The 14,898-nt window shown below is 37.4% G+C and overlaps 1 protein-coding gene across 3 annotated transcripts; it reads left to right on the top strand.

Moving 5' to 3' along the window:
* Positions 1-446: 446 nt before the first annotated feature.
* LOC144657788 (ezrin-like) lies at positions 447-14,042 on the top strand. 3 transcript variants are annotated; one of them, XM_078518149.1, is made up of 17 exons: positions 447-584; positions 2,198-2,294; positions 2,458-2,541; positions 2,679-2,774; positions 5,038-5,142; positions 5,603-5,692; positions 5,828-5,907; positions 6,424-6,501; positions 7,077-7,223; positions 7,706-7,802; positions 8,586-8,749; positions 9,245-9,354; positions 9,857-10,017; positions 10,609-10,701; positions 11,120-11,329; positions 12,444-12,640; positions 13,161-14,042. In XM_078518149.1, exons 2-16 carry the CDS (start codon positions 2,283-2,285, stop codon positions 12,603-12,605), a joined length of 1,689 nt encoding a protein of 562 aa, XP_078374275.1. In that variant the 5' UTR covers positions 447-584; positions 2,198-2,282; the 3' UTR covers positions 12,606-12,640; positions 13,161-14,042. The 3 variants fall into 3 exon arrangements, with proteins under 3 accessions (XP_078374275.1, XP_078374273.1, XP_078374274.1); XM_078518147.1 differs by having other exon boundaries at positions 448-584; positions 12,444-12,645; positions 13,163-14,042; XM_078518148.1 differs by lacking the exon at positions 447-584 and adding an exon at positions 1,765-1,863 and having other exon boundaries at positions 12,444-12,645; positions 13,163-14,042.
* The last annotated feature ends 856 nt before the right edge of the window (positions 14,043-14,898 follow it).

Below are 14,898 nucleotides of genomic sequence, written 5' to 3' on the forward strand. Positions count from 1 at the left end.
TAAACCTATTATAACTAACTTTCAATCATTTGGAAATTGTATTTTTTAACGGACAGCTGGTTTGGCTTTGAAATAACTACCATTGACTTTTTTTTTAAAAGAAATATCTTTTTAAGAACATTTAATCATCGACGATATTCATGTTTTCGTTTTTGTTTTAATAATTTGAACAGCTCAATTCAATGTCGAATTTTATGCACAGGAATGCAAACTAGTTCAAAGTTAAATCTATGCATCCGAGTGCAGTAAAAAAACGTAACTGCGAAGTGACTTCAAAAGAAAAATATCTTAACTATGGTGGTAATTGACGCCCACAATGTTTCCTGATTCTAGCTTGATCTGTGTCGCCATGGTTTCTCGCGAGTGTGTTTACATTCCTTTTTTATGCAAATGTAAGGCATGACGTCATCTCGAATTATCAATCATCGCCAAACTATGCGTGTGGAAAATTGCCGGTTTTTAATATCAACTAAACGTTCAAGCACAATAGCGGCGATTCCTGCTGATTTCAATAGTTCCAGCTTTTCATTCCATCTACTGAAACGTTTGCCGTATTTTCATTACGATTTTGGCGTATACAAACGGTAAGTAATGATTATTCTTTCCTTATTTCCTGCAATTTGGTATTTTTTAAAAACAAATTTGTTTTATTGGCATTTTTGACACGAGAGGTACTCTTCCAGACATTAACAGCCTCGTTTCGGCCTGTGTTTTGGGTATTTGATGGTCGTGTTAACGATTTTCGCCTTAGTAACCAATCTCGAACGATGTTGTAGGTCGATATATAAACCCCTACACTTTGATTTATATACCTGCGTGTTTTGCAAGTTTGGTTAAATTTGCATGTATAATTTTCGTGTTGGGCTCTCAGACTCAATATTATTTTCTCTCAGCACTTCGAAGTCCAGCATTTTTACACCCAGAAGATTTTTGTCTTCAATGGTTCAAAAGCGTGAGAATCGTTAAACGAACTAAGCTGTAATCAAATAAATGTAGAACAGCTTTTATCATGTATGTAAATTTCGTACTGAACTTTTGACCATAATTGGTCACGCAATAGTTGTTTCTTTCACAAACGTAAATAAGTTTACGTAAAGTGCGTTCATGGAACATTGCGAGCTATTTTAGGCTTGAGTGAATTTATAAGAATCAGATTTTAGTTTATTCTACTCGAGATTTGTTACCTTTTATAACAAAGCTGTAGCTAAACACTTTTCCGGTAGGCTTGAATGATGAAATTTCTTCAATCAAAATTTAATGCGCGTTGTCTGTAGTGATGTGTTTGTCAAGCGAAGCGAAATTCTACGCTTGCGCAAAGAATTGCCAACTCACTGAACTAACCGCATTTGTGGTCCCAAAAAAAAACCCAAATTCTTCTGTGAAATACATACGACTCTTAAACTTTGCTAAACCTCTTGAAATAGCACTACAATAGTTAAGATTTGTTTTTTAATTTCAAATTAATTTCGTTAGAAAAATCTAGAAATTTGCAGTCGGGCAGAAAATATCATGTTAGAAACCCACCCACTCACATGTTCTTTGTGTTACTATGGCTTTTTCTCCATTTAAAATCGTCTAAATTAAAATTTGTGCGATCGAATCGTTGACATTTTATTTCGTGCATTCCTTCGATTTTCCGACTTGGTCCCGGAAACGGCCCCCGAATTATCACGGAATCCCCGGAAATAGAACCCAGTCTTTCTCTTGTAAATCCTGTTTGTGTCCCAGAGGGGGACTCAATATATTGCTTCACGCAGGCCTTGTCCCTCGAGTTACGCCCATTCTATATGAGCTGAAGTGGTGAGATTTACTGCGAAAATTGGGCTTGATTCTCCCGGATTTTACCTTCATAGTTCACCAGAGGTTAGTTAGACTGAAGAGACAACCTTGGAGAACTCTGTTTATTATTTTGGTCGTTTCTGCGTGATTCCTGACAGAGTTATACATGTTACTTTGTAAGTCGTTGCGGGCATATCTGAACTTGTAATTACAATTCACTGCGGATGAACATTGTTCCTGCACAGATAAGCTTACTGGACTATTACAACAAAGTCACGGATAGCATTGTCTCAGCGAGTCTTAGCGTTGCAGTTTCTTACGGGTATCTAGCTGTTTGTAGTTGCAGCTTTAAGAAATTTCAAAAAGATCGCGACTCTTGTCTTTGTGTGCTAAATTTGTGCTCTTTTCATTTTTACAGCGGTAAGCTTAACCTTTGCCGGTCAAGATATTCCAACAGTTTGAGTTTGAGAGTTTATTTGTGGTGAAAAGCGAAAAAAATCAAGATGCCGAAAGTGGTGAGTCTAATTTGTAGGACATGGTTGTTGAGTGTGTTCGATTTCGAGACTGGAGCCTTCCTTGTGCAATTTAACACTAGTTCGTGTGGAATTTGAAAGTACATATTTGTGTACGTTCATTTTCGATTCATCGATTAACATACACGGTTGTTAATCTCCGCAGCTAAATGTTCGTGTCACGACGATGGATGCTGAGCTGGAGTTTGCCATTCAGCCAAGCACAACTGGAAAACAGCTCTTTGACCAGGTATAAAGCTTAAAAATTAACTCAGCCTTCTACACACAGCATAGTTTAATAACTATTTGTCATTCAGTGTTATAAATTCATTCCCACGACAAGAGAAGAATAGCTGTATAATTTAGCCTACTTGTTTAACTCTTTAGGTCGTGAAGACGATCGGTTTGCGTGAGATCTGGTTCTTTGGCCTGCAGTACACCGACACCAAAGGGTTTGAAACTTGGCTTAAGCTAAACAAGAAGGTTTGTGTTGAAATTCTTTTATTTTAGCTTGTCATAATACCTATCCCACATATTAAAGAGGTAAAAATTAGTATCATTGCTTTTTTCATCTGTACATGTATTTTTAGCGAGGATTGTTGAGTGGTTTTGGTATAATGACTTCTACTCAACGAAAATGAAGTAGACCGTTAAATTGGGTGGTGGGGTCCTATAAACATATTTTGAATATGTAAATCGTCCTAAAGTAGAAATCTTTAAGATTTTTTTGGTCACAGAAATCTGCAGGAACAAATCAATTATGCCTTACACATGCCCTTTCTTGCCAGTAAATATATAAATATTGCTGTCTCAAAAAACCTTAGGATTGGGTTGTGTGGAATAAATAATTGTTGAAGTGGCTCTATACATTAACATTGTCTTCTTTCAAGTGTGGGATTAAAATCAATCATTCGGACACAGCTGGTTCTGTGCATCCCTATTTAAATGCCTTCCTTGAAACATAACTCAAAACTCGTGTGTCCTACATCCCGCTTTCTTATTGATGAGCCCGCGTTAGATATGAGGTGGTAAATAGCCAACGAGGCACTTTGCGCATCGTTGGCATATGAAGCAATAGCTTTTTTGGAAACTATAGCCCCTAACAAAGCAAAGGTTCATATTGTACTTGTTTACGGCTCCACGGCTGCCCCCAAGACTACAATAATATGCTGAAACCAAATTGCACTCAGGGACAGTGGAGTTTATTAAAAGTATAAAAAGGAAAAGATCAAGAACACTGAATGCAATTTTGTCATTTTCCTGGTCTTCGGAACATTATTTGCTGCTTTTCTTTGTTCAGTCGCTCTTGTTGTACAGTTACAAGTATTTTTAATTAAATTGTCGCATCATTCCTTTTCTTTTGTGCAGTTGAGTTAACTATGGCATTTTTGTGGCATTCATGTGGTCTTAGGAATTCACTACTGATTATAATTTATTGTATTACAAGCTCACCAAATTTGCTATTTTCAGCCATTTTCCAATGGAGTTTTTGCTACCTGCAGAAAAATCTTTAGCTGAGCGGCATTTGCTGCACTTATTTCCCATGTAAGGTCAAATGTAGGTATGTGGGCTGATAACCAGGATTCAGTGAACCAAACAGAAAGCTAGAAATGCAATGTCCGAGGTTGAGAATTTCATAAAGGGAACATACGTTTTTACAAACATTATTTTTGTTTTATAATGCCCAGTAAGTTAAACAAAGAGAACTCTTTGTTTCACCAGCCAATAGTTATCTGGTTAGCACATTAATAACAATAGGTGACGTCACCCATATCTTTGCTATAGTAAGACTCATCAGTTTGCCTTGTATGCAGTATAGTGCAAAAACTTATAACACAAGTTATGTCATCAATAACAATAACAATAAATTGGGTGGTGAGTTAATGGTGCATTGAGCTCTGCTGTTTGTTCAGTTCTTTAGTATCAAGACATCAAAATGTTGAGAATGCAAAACCATATGGCTAATTCCCAAACAACGTGATAGCAGATGGTGTTTCTTACGACAATGACAAATGTTGATAATATTTTTTGATGTTGTCAAAATTGAAACTGTATACAGTTTATGGTTTGCAGTATTTTGATTAAAAAAAAACATCAGGACTACCACCAGCACCTCATGTTAAGAGGCAATCATAAAATAACTAAGATTCTGCACTTAATCTGATAGCTTAGTAGCTATTGTCTCATGTAGCATTTAACCACATGGAAATTGAGGCATTTCATATTCATAAAGAAGTGGACTCTGCATTCTTTAGAAGCAGGAAACCACATTTCTTCATACTTTCTGTGATTCAACAGTCAAGCAAATCTGAAATTAACATCCACCAAAAGGAAAAAAAGATGGCAGCTGTACAATACATTGCAAACCTAACACAGTCACAGGGCTGCAAATAATTTTTTCACTTGAAAGGACATATGTCCTTCTTAGACACCATCTTGGTCGGACAAAACAAAATTGTGGTTGGACAGAGTTTTATTCATCGTTGCTGCAAAAAGATTTACGATCAAAACATTGTCTGGGCTACATGTCCGACCACACTTGGGATTTCGTTGGACATGAGCAAATTTTGGTCGGCCAATGTCCGATGACCAACTGTTATTTGCAGCCCGAGTCAATAGAAACATAGAAAGCCATATTTTTTGTACCAAGTTTTTGCCTGTACTAACAACATTGTGTATGCTAGGTTTGAAGTTTTTAGAACTTGTACCATTATTAATCCTTCTTTGTGTGTGTTATTTTGCTTAGGTTCAAAGTCAGGATGTCAAGAAAGAATCGCCACTTCAGTTTAAGTTCCGAGCAAAATTTTACCCTGAAGATGTGTCTGAGGAACTCATCCAAGAAGTCACAAGGGTAGGATAAAATGCATTGTTTGTGAACTTGTTTTAATCCAATAAAGAGAAGAAGGAATAAAAGTACTAGGCGTTATAATATTAATTGCTTAACAATCAACTTTGATCCTGTCATTTTATGTGATCTTACTGGCTGAAATTAAAATGACAAATATATTGGCGACCTTAAGATTGGACTATGAGTATGAGATAAAGGAGGAGTACGAGTTTGGAAACCAAATTCGTATGCCTCCTATAATATTACTCATCACACCACCAATCTTATCCCTAGTCAGCAACAGGAAAGAGTTATATTTTGGGGATACAGTTGTCTATAAATTCCAAAGTCATACTCGATCTCGTACTCATAGTCGATTCTAAAGGACGCTAGTAGTTTAGAGCAAACAATGTATTTTTAAGTGTCTAAAATGCTTGTAAAATTCATGTGGTAAATAAATTTTTTTTTTTTTTTCTTTTTTTAGCGACTGTTCTTCTTGCAAGTTAAGGAGGACATCCTCACAGAGAAAACCTTTTGTCCTGCGGAAACTGCAGTACTGTTGTCCTCTTATGCTGTAAGTGACTACAGTATTAAACTACAAGCCCAAGTTTTCTGTGGGCTAAGTGTCAATCAAATGCCGCCCTGTTGATTGTTCTTTGATTCTCCAAACTTAGATGTATTTGATGTTGTTTCTCTTTTATGTACATAGCTTCAAGCCAAACATGGGCAATGCAATCAGGATACTCACAGCAAAGACTTCTTGAAAGCTGAAAGATTAGTGCCTGAAAGGTGAGGGAGGAGAATTGATGTGTTCAAACTAGGAATATGAAAGTCCTGCAATTATTGTTTGGTGTCTGAACTAGCCAAATGATTATGTGACAGTGTCTTATAACAGTTGGGGGAAGAAGTGCCAGTTAATGGCAACATCACTTCTCCAAGAAGTTACTGAGCCTGCAGTTTTCGTCCCAGAAGTTGCTAAGCAACATGACGTTTTTGCTCATGCGATTGCTTTCAGAGTACTCATGATGGCGCGCAAGTTTTTGATTGGATGAATAATTTGGAAATTCTTTGAGCACTTGAATGAAGATTTGCCACAACCGGCACTTATTCCCAGACTGTAAGAAGCTATCACCTAAAAAAATAAAGAGCTGCTGGCCCAAATGTAACAGCTTTGCTTCTCTCTAAATTTTATTCTTTTAGCTTAATTGACAATGTTTGGAATTTGTTGTTTTTTTTTTTTTAATGTGGTGTATCAGTATTATTCCCCAAAAAAACTAAATAAAAATGTTCTTTTTTTATTTCCAGATTTATTACTAACAAGTTAATAGATGATGTTCCTGGAAGAGTTTTGGTTTGGTGGGCAGAACATGAAACCCTGTCAAGGTACAGCACTTGTGGTGATTTGCATGGATTTAATAACAGTTATAGAAGTAGTCACGGTGCGGGGCGCGAAGTGAACGGCCCGGGTTGAGGCCGGCCGGGGCGCGCGGTGCGGGAGACACACCACAGTGCCCCACCAGGTGAAAATGGGACGGCGAAACGCGGGGGACCCGCGAGGACAGCTCCCACCAGGGAGGAGAGCAACTCCAGCCGCGACGGAAACCGGGATAGCCCGGCTGATGAGCCCTGTGGCCGGACACAACTTACCTTACCTTACCATAGAAGTATTCACTCTACCTTTTTTCTGCCATTCATTGGTGAAATGACATGCTGTGAAGACAGATATAGAGGTTTTATTCCATCTATGAAATTACTGAAGGGTAAAAATGCAGAGGAATTAGATCAAGGCGACATTTTTATTGGCAAAAAATGTTCAAGTAATCCTGAAAATAGGTAGTTTAAATTATTTTTAAAATTGTCTGCATCCTCTGCCAGCAAATTCAAGTATAGCTTATCCCCCTGATTAACTTAGACACTTATTTGTTCACATTTGATGTCATCACTTCATCATGTTGCAGAGAGGACGCAATGATCGAGTACCTTAAAGCTGCGCAGGATTTAGAAATGTATGGAGTAAACTACTTTGAAATCAAGAACAAGAGAGGCACAGATCTTCACCTTGGAGTTGACGCATTGGGATTGAATATATATGAAAAAGAAGACAAGTAAGATGCCTCAGCTTTTGGTAGCAAGAAACACTGTTGCCTTGGTGGTATTTTATTGTACTTTATTCTTGTTATTTACCTGCTCTTTAAGGCAGAGAAACTGGTGTTATTTAGGTTTGAAGGAAATTAGTTGGAAATAATGTAGCCTTGATATGAACAGGGTTCAGAAATGTTTATTTTAATGTTCTGTATTAGTTTGGGGCGGTTTAAAGTTAATGTAGGTTGTATTTGTTGAACAAAAGAATAAAGAAATCATTCGGTAGTTTTCAGTATTCTTCCCAAAATTTCTGGAGTCATGATGACTCCCTCTGTAACAGACTGGAGTCATTTAAAATAGTTTGGCGTAAAATACACCCAGGGTGTATTTGTGAACCCTGATTGCAAATAAAAGGAATGTTTTCCCTTTTCGGTATCATGTGCAATTTGTTTCAGTGTAAAATAGAGGGAGAAAATGTTTTGAATTTTATATGTTTTGTATCTAGGCTAACACCAAAGATTGGATTTCCCTGGAGTGAGATCAGAAATATCTCATTTAATGACAAGAAATTTATCATCAAACCCATTGACAAAAAAGCACCGGTAAGTTTTAATATTAGCGATCATGCATGTTTTCTCAATAGCTCTATAGTTATTCAGTGAGAGAATGTGTACCTTTTTGGCTTAAATAATTTCTTGGGTATGAGAACCTTAAACCATGGTTTTCGTCAAGGAGAACATACAAATTTTACAGAGATGCATCTGTTAAAAACATGTAAATGAGGTCATTTTAGCTGCCAATCAGAATTACATTATTTTATATGTATACATTTACTAAACAAAGTACTGTAAGAACTCACAAAAAAGCCTCACCTTTTCACCTAAAATTTTTATTCCAAAATAATAACATGTTTAAAGACTGTACTGGAAACTGTAAAAAGGTTAAGGTAAAGGAGTGTGTCATTTCTTCACTATTTTGGCTGCAAACTTCTTCAAAAGATTTTAAGTACCTTATTACATGAAATTTTCGTGACATTTTATTTTTGGTTTTTGGGTGTTTTTTTTTTTTTTTTTTTTTTTTTTTTTTTTTTTTTTTTTTTTTTTTTTTTTTTTTTTAAAAATATTTTTTTTTTTTTTTGTTTTTTTTTTTGTTTTTTTTTTATAAAAAAGAGTTTAAAGAAAAAAAAAAAAAAAAAAAATAAAAAAAAAGGGGGGGGGGGGGTTAAATAAAAAAAAAAATTTTTTTCTTTTTTTTTTTTTTTTTTTTTTTTTTTTTTTTTTTTTTTTTTTTTTTTTTTTTTACAAAATAATAAAAATAACTTTCAGCATCAGGTAATTATGATATTTACATCCACAAAATTATATATTTTTTTATTATTGTTTTAGGACTTTGTTTTCTATGCGTCACGGTTGAGAATAAACAAGCGAATTTTGGCTCTCTGTATGGGAAACCATGAACTCTACATGAGACGTAGGAAGCCCGACACAATTGAAGTTCAGCAAATGAAAGCACAAGCTATGGAAGAGAGGCAATCAAGATTGAAGGAAAGGTTAGTCTTGTGTTGGAACAGCAGTAGAACTAGTCAGATATCCAGAGAAATGGCAAACTGTTCTCAGGGTTAAAACAGGTCCTGGAAAACCTGGAAAGTCCTGGAATTATATTGTGGCATTTTGCAGGACTTTCCAGTCCTGGAAAAAGACTAGGGGTCCTGGAAAGTTCTGGAAATCTGTTAAACAAGCCTCTTTTATAGTGCGCCTTCATGTTTTAAATGGAATACTCTTTGGCAGGAATTCTTAATTGGTGTCCTTTGTGTACAATGTGCAAAAGAGCTTCTGATAAACAACACAAAGGTATCATTGCTCACAAGTACTTTTCTTATTTTGTTTTGATCCTCTCCTGGTTTGACCATTGTTTTGTCACCAAAAAAAATGTTAGTTGTCGTGGACAACCACACTACTGCTAATTTCTTGACCTTTAATTATTAGTAGCTAATTAAAATATATTTGGAAAAGGTCATTTTTTTTTTTTCCTTCCTGGTACCCAGGCAAAGGCTGGAAAGTGAAAAGGCTGCCCGTGAAAGAGCAGAGGGTGAGAGAAAAAGGTTAGAGGAAGAGATAGCTCGATTGAAAGCTGAACAGGAGAAAGAAGCTAGAGGTATAATATGAGTTATTTTTAAAATATTTGCACTATAAAATGGACTTGGATCCCCCTGCTTTCCACACAATCCCAGTTATATTATGACACCTTGAATAAAATTATTGTTTGCTATTACAAGTGCTAAATCCATGCTGAACAGTAAAATAATAATAAATGAATCTTTTGACAGGATTAACCCGTCAGTACCCTTCCACAGGAGGAACCCACCCACCCCCCTCCAAACACGCCTCAAGAGATTCAAGTTAAGCCTCACATTGTTCTAAAAAAAATTTTAGCTTTTGAGACCCCCCCCCCCCCCCATGAAATTTCCAATGACCTCCCATAGGTGGGTGTGAATATTTTCTGCAATATTTAGCACATTATTCAGTTGAACATTCAAAACTGCTCTGGATATAAATGAAAATGAAAAAGTTGAACACTTCAACCATTTTAGCCGAAAGCTGCGTTTGGTTTACATGCAGTTATCTAATTATTATGTGTACTTTTGTCATTACTATAGAAAGGAGAGAGGCCGAGGAAAAAGCTGCAGAATTGGCACGGAAAAAGGAAGAGCTTGAGCAAGAAACTAGAGCTCAGGAAGAAGAAAAAAGAAGACAACAAGAAGAAATTGAGGAAATCAAAAGGAAAAAAGCCGAAGATGATGAAGAAAAGGAGAAATTGGTAATGCCCAGATTTGATCTCAAAATAAAAATAAAAATGTTGCCTTTTCTCCCTACATGAACACAAATTGTATTTTATATCACAGTATAATGATATTGTTGAAAGCGTGCGAGACGAGAGCCCAGGAGGAGGGGAGCCGCGGTACCCCAACACATCGTCAGGTTGCCCCAATAGTTTTTCCAGTGCCCATATGTAAAGAAGGGAGGGGCAGTAGCCTAATGGTTTGCGCACAGGACTCCGGAGCGAATGTTCCGGGTTCAAGCCCTGGCCGGGGTCACTGTGTTGTGTTCTTGGACAAGACACTTTACTCTCAAAGTGCCTCTCTCCACCCGGGTGTATAAATTGGTACTGGCGAATTAATGCTGGCTGGTTACCCCACGGTGGACTAGCATCCCATTCAGGGGGGTAGTGGAAATATTTCTAGCCGCGTAATGCTATCGAAACTGGGATAAGCTCCAGCAGTATGGGCCACTAGGCTCGAGGCTGACCTTTTTTTGTGTAAAGAGATGTACTGTGATAGTAGTGTCTTTCCCATGCCTGCTGTATTTTATTCCTTACCTACTAAAACATTTTTAATCCATTTTTGAACAGGCCAGGGAATTAGAGGAGAAGCAGTCAAAGTATGAGGAGTTAATGGCAGAGGAGAGAAGGGCAAAAGAAGAACAAGAACGAGTCAAGTTCGAGGTAAAAATTACACAGTACAGTATAAAGGACCCTAGTCAGCCACGTTTTTGTTTTTGTTTACATACCAGAATTTCAGTATTATATTTTATCGGGGGAGTGTCTAATAAAGGTAGAAAGAAACAAAGCAAACGACATCATAGACCAAGAATGGTTAATATTTGAGCAGGTTTTAAGCCAGAGTTTTAAAAGTGGGCATCCAAACCATTTTAAAGGACCCTTATCAACCATGACTTTGTTTTTGTTTACATGCGAGAGCTTCGGTATTATATTTCATGCGAAGTATGCTGTAAAATAGTTAAATGTTAATAAACAACGAGGTAAATAAAGGTGCGTAAAATTAGCACAAATTTTTGAAGTTCATGTTAATCACATGCATCATTAATTTCCCACAACGAGGTGTTCCTTATTTGTTTTTAAGCTTGAACAACAATTGGAAGAGAACAAGAAACTTCAGGAAGAGGCCATCAAATTGCAAGAACAAGTAATGGTGCAAGAAAAAGTAGAAATAGAGGAACAGCAGACATCTCTTGAAGCTGAGCTGAGTTTTGAGGATGTACAAGGAGACAGATCTGAAGAGGATCGATTGACAGAAGCTGAAAAGAATGAGCGACAGAGAAAAATGCTTCAGGTATGGATGCTAAGTTTTGAATGGACCATATTCATGATAGCCGCCATGGTGGTTTTCATATTATAATGCAAATTAGCCATGTTGTCCACTAGAGGCAAACATTGAAATTGTGCCGTTTCTCGGAAAATCGGCCTGTCAAAATAGTAAACTATCTACGCCAAAATCACATTTGAAAGCCAAGTTATGAAATAATGATCTTGTTATCAAGGTTTGTTTGAAAAAAAAGCATGGCAGCTATCGTGAATAAGGGCTATTAAACCATGGTTATCATATAATTATATTTAAAAGAAATACCAAAACAAAAAAATTCCACTTATGTGCTTGTCCATGTACTGCCATTTGTATATTATGACATGCAAATCTGTTTTACTGGTCCAAGATGCATGGATTGTTCATTCTATCCATTGACTGGCTCCCTTGAACTGAAATTTGTATTCAGTGCTTTAGACATCCTTTGGACAAAGTACGAATACCGTACGAAACCGGGCCCGAAAACGCCGGGTCCCGAGCAGAGGGAGAGCCTCAGGATTGAGGTGAATGCAGGATGATGGCACACTGTCACAATGAAACCCCAAACAGCCCAAACGCACCAAAAAAACGCCGGGCCAGGAGCCAAGGAAAAAACGCCGGGGGCGAAGAGAAAATACGGTACATTAGTTTTGTGTTTTTTCTTTGGTTTTGTGATGAAACACTAGAATCTAGCAATGGTAAACTGTCACTACCCAAAATACCTTTAACACTTTTCAGCAGGGCCGGGTTGTTCAGAGCACGATTTAATAACCTAATCCAGGTTAAGCATGAAATTTGATACTTATTGCCATAACCCTATGTGGGTATAGGGCCGGGTGAAATTTGATAACAGTTACTTAACTAATCAGTGATTTTTTCCGCTGTTATTTTCTGTCCCACAGTTTTTTAGCTGACTAAACTCAATTTCCACAAAACATAAGCAATAAAAAAAAACACTTATATTATATACAAGAGAAATTAAACCCTTGATCTGCTTTTAATCCTGGGTTAGTGTTAATCGGCTTTCGAACAACCCGGCCCTGTAGGACAGCCTTTCTTGGAACTGCTGTAAAGCTAGATGTTTTGTTATTTGTTATTTTTTTAGCAACTTCAAGAAGATCTTCGAAAAGAGGAAAATAAGAATTTATCCAATTATGACAAACTTCACCTGCAAAACCAGAAAGAAGGAAGAGACAAGTATAAAACTCTAAAGCAGATCAGGCAAGGAAACACTAAACAGAGGGTTGATGAGTTTGAGGCCATGTAGAGTCAGGTCTTAAATCATGCAGCCACTGAAAACTACTAAGGTAAGAATACAGTTACCGTAAATAATTGATTAAAATAAATGCTTATTAAATTTTCCCTGTTTTAGGTGCAGCGCTTATTCGAGAGCGGCGCTTATTTGAGTAGCAGGGCTTAATCGATCATTTACGCTATATAGATATAGATATAGATATAGATAGGACCACATGGTACCCGTGTAATTAGGATATTATTATTTTTTTTGAAATGAAGTATCCTAATAATACAGTTAAACTTCCTTGAGTGACAACTTCTCATATTAAGCTGCGACCATCTCTCTTGAGAGATGGTCGCAGCTTAATAGAATCCCGGTTTTTTGAACCTCCAAGCAGAATGAAAATTGGTTCAAGAAATTGGACAGTTTGAGAAATTGCAGTTAAAATTGCAGTGTTTGATTGAGGAAGGAAAGCCAGTTTTGGTTTGAGTTACGGTATCAGGAGGTTCAACAAAGTGGGGATTAGAGAAATCGGGATTCCATTGTACTAAGTACTGCAGTGGTTAATTTTCTTTTTTCTTTTTTAGATGCAGCTATCTGTGCTTTCAAAGGAAGTCCCACACAGTTTTACATGAACCACTCACTATAACTTTAATCCAAGGAATAATGATTATTTTGCACACGCAAGGAATTTGATAATTGTATTAATTTTTGTAATGTTAGATAGAGATATCGTATGCTGAATGGTGTTGTCTTTGTATTAGTAGAAATAGTTTCCTGCTTGGGTGCAGCTATCATAGTGACCCTACCAGATAGGTTTGGGGGTCCGTGTCACTTGTCGAATTTCAGGGTAGATACTTGTCGACCCTTACCAGAGAATGGCCAAAGTGACGTCAAATTTTAAGGGCTGTCACATATTCATGCAATCCATGTTTTCTTGTCAGATTTTATCCTAGCAGGGTCTCACTACAGGGATGTTTTCAAAATGTTTGCTTGTGTTGTTCTAGATTAGTCGAGAATATGTTTCCAAAATTGTAAAGGCAGAAGACATATTATTGTATTACCCCTTTTGTATGATCGAGTGTAACTCGTTGAAAGGTACTACACTTTGGTTATGATTCTGAGCCGGTCGTGTCTTTCATGAACATCCAGTCAGGTTGTTAACATTATTTTATTTGACTCACTCACTGTACAATGTAAGATTTCTCTTTATGCCAAACATCTTGAGTACAAGAGATCAAATGATTAAGTCTGTAACAGACAAGTAGACAGAGGTTAGATAACCTGTGGTATTTTACAGGTAATAGTAATATAAGAGATCACTTTTTCTTAGTAAATATGTAGCTATTTTTCTGCATTGATACCAAGTGAAGCCCCAACTTCTGCGGGCTGGAGTACTACTGGTCGGGTACATTGTGATAAAAAGTAACCAATTTGAATAAAATCAATACCATATCTAGCTCCCAATGTGACTCGATTTTGTATTAATTTTTAAATGCCCCATCCTTCCGGGGGGAATCACTGGTCTTGTTAACTGGTCTATTTAGTCATTTATCAAGTTGTCGTGGCTTCCTAGCCTCCCGTGACTTAGACTCGCGAATAGCGTGGCATGCGTGATTCACTGTCGCGCGATTTATGCAAAAAGTATGTAGTCCGGCGTAGTGCCTAGCAATAAAGGCACCCCACCCCCTCCCTCCCCTCGGCGGTTGTCGGCGATAATAGGAATGATGCAAATAACTCGATTTCCACGACTCGTAACAATTCAACTCGAGCTTTCCAGAATTCGCTTCAACTTGAGTACGCCTGTGTCCTAACGGATTTGCTCCCTCCTGCTAGGCAGCGGATTAGGTACGGGGCAGGGAAAAACTCCCTGTAACGAGTGAAAAAGTAATCATGCGTTTCTTTCGTACACTTGGTGTCATTACGGGAACAAAGCAAGAGTTAGACTGATATAACATACACTGAAAGGAATATAATGTCGATACGAATGTAGATTAATAATGATAAGGTACGTCCCAGTCATACAAAAGTTTATGTGAACATGCGCATTGGATAGGAATTACGTTTTGGTTGGGGGTACCAAATTTGGTCCGTGGGGACCAAATCTGCTGTGACGCCCGGGCGGCGGCCGGGCAATATCGCTGCGCAGTGGCCTCCCACAATATTAAAGTATAAACCTGCTAATTAGGGAGGGGGGCATGATCGGAGATTACGCGCAACATCGCCTCTTCCAGGCGTTTGGTTAGTTGCTGTGCAGCGCGAAGAACGGAGAGTGAAAAAATAAATGGGGTTTAGTCGAAGAGGACCCCACCTGACCACCCGC

This window comes from Oculina patagonica, chromosome 6 (assembly GCF_052425735.1).
Source record: "Oculina patagonica isolate OP01 chromosome 6, crgOcupat, whole genome shotgun sequence".
In the NCBI taxonomy this organism is placed as follows: domain Eukaryota; kingdom Metazoa; phylum Cnidaria; class Anthozoa; order Scleractinia; family Oculinidae; genus Oculina; species Oculina patagonica.

Bases quoted from the DNA above. Each gene is read 5' to 3' on its own strand.
- LOC144657788 (XM_078518149.1), top strand. The intron at 5,693-5,827 runs GTAAGTGACTAC...TTATGTACATAG, and splicing joins TACTGTTGTCCTCTTATGCT to CTTCAAGCCAAACATGGGCA. The intron at 7,803-8,585 runs GTAAGTTTTAAT...TTATTGTTTTAG, and splicing joins CCATTGACAAAAAAGCACCG to GACTTTGTTTTCTATGCGTC.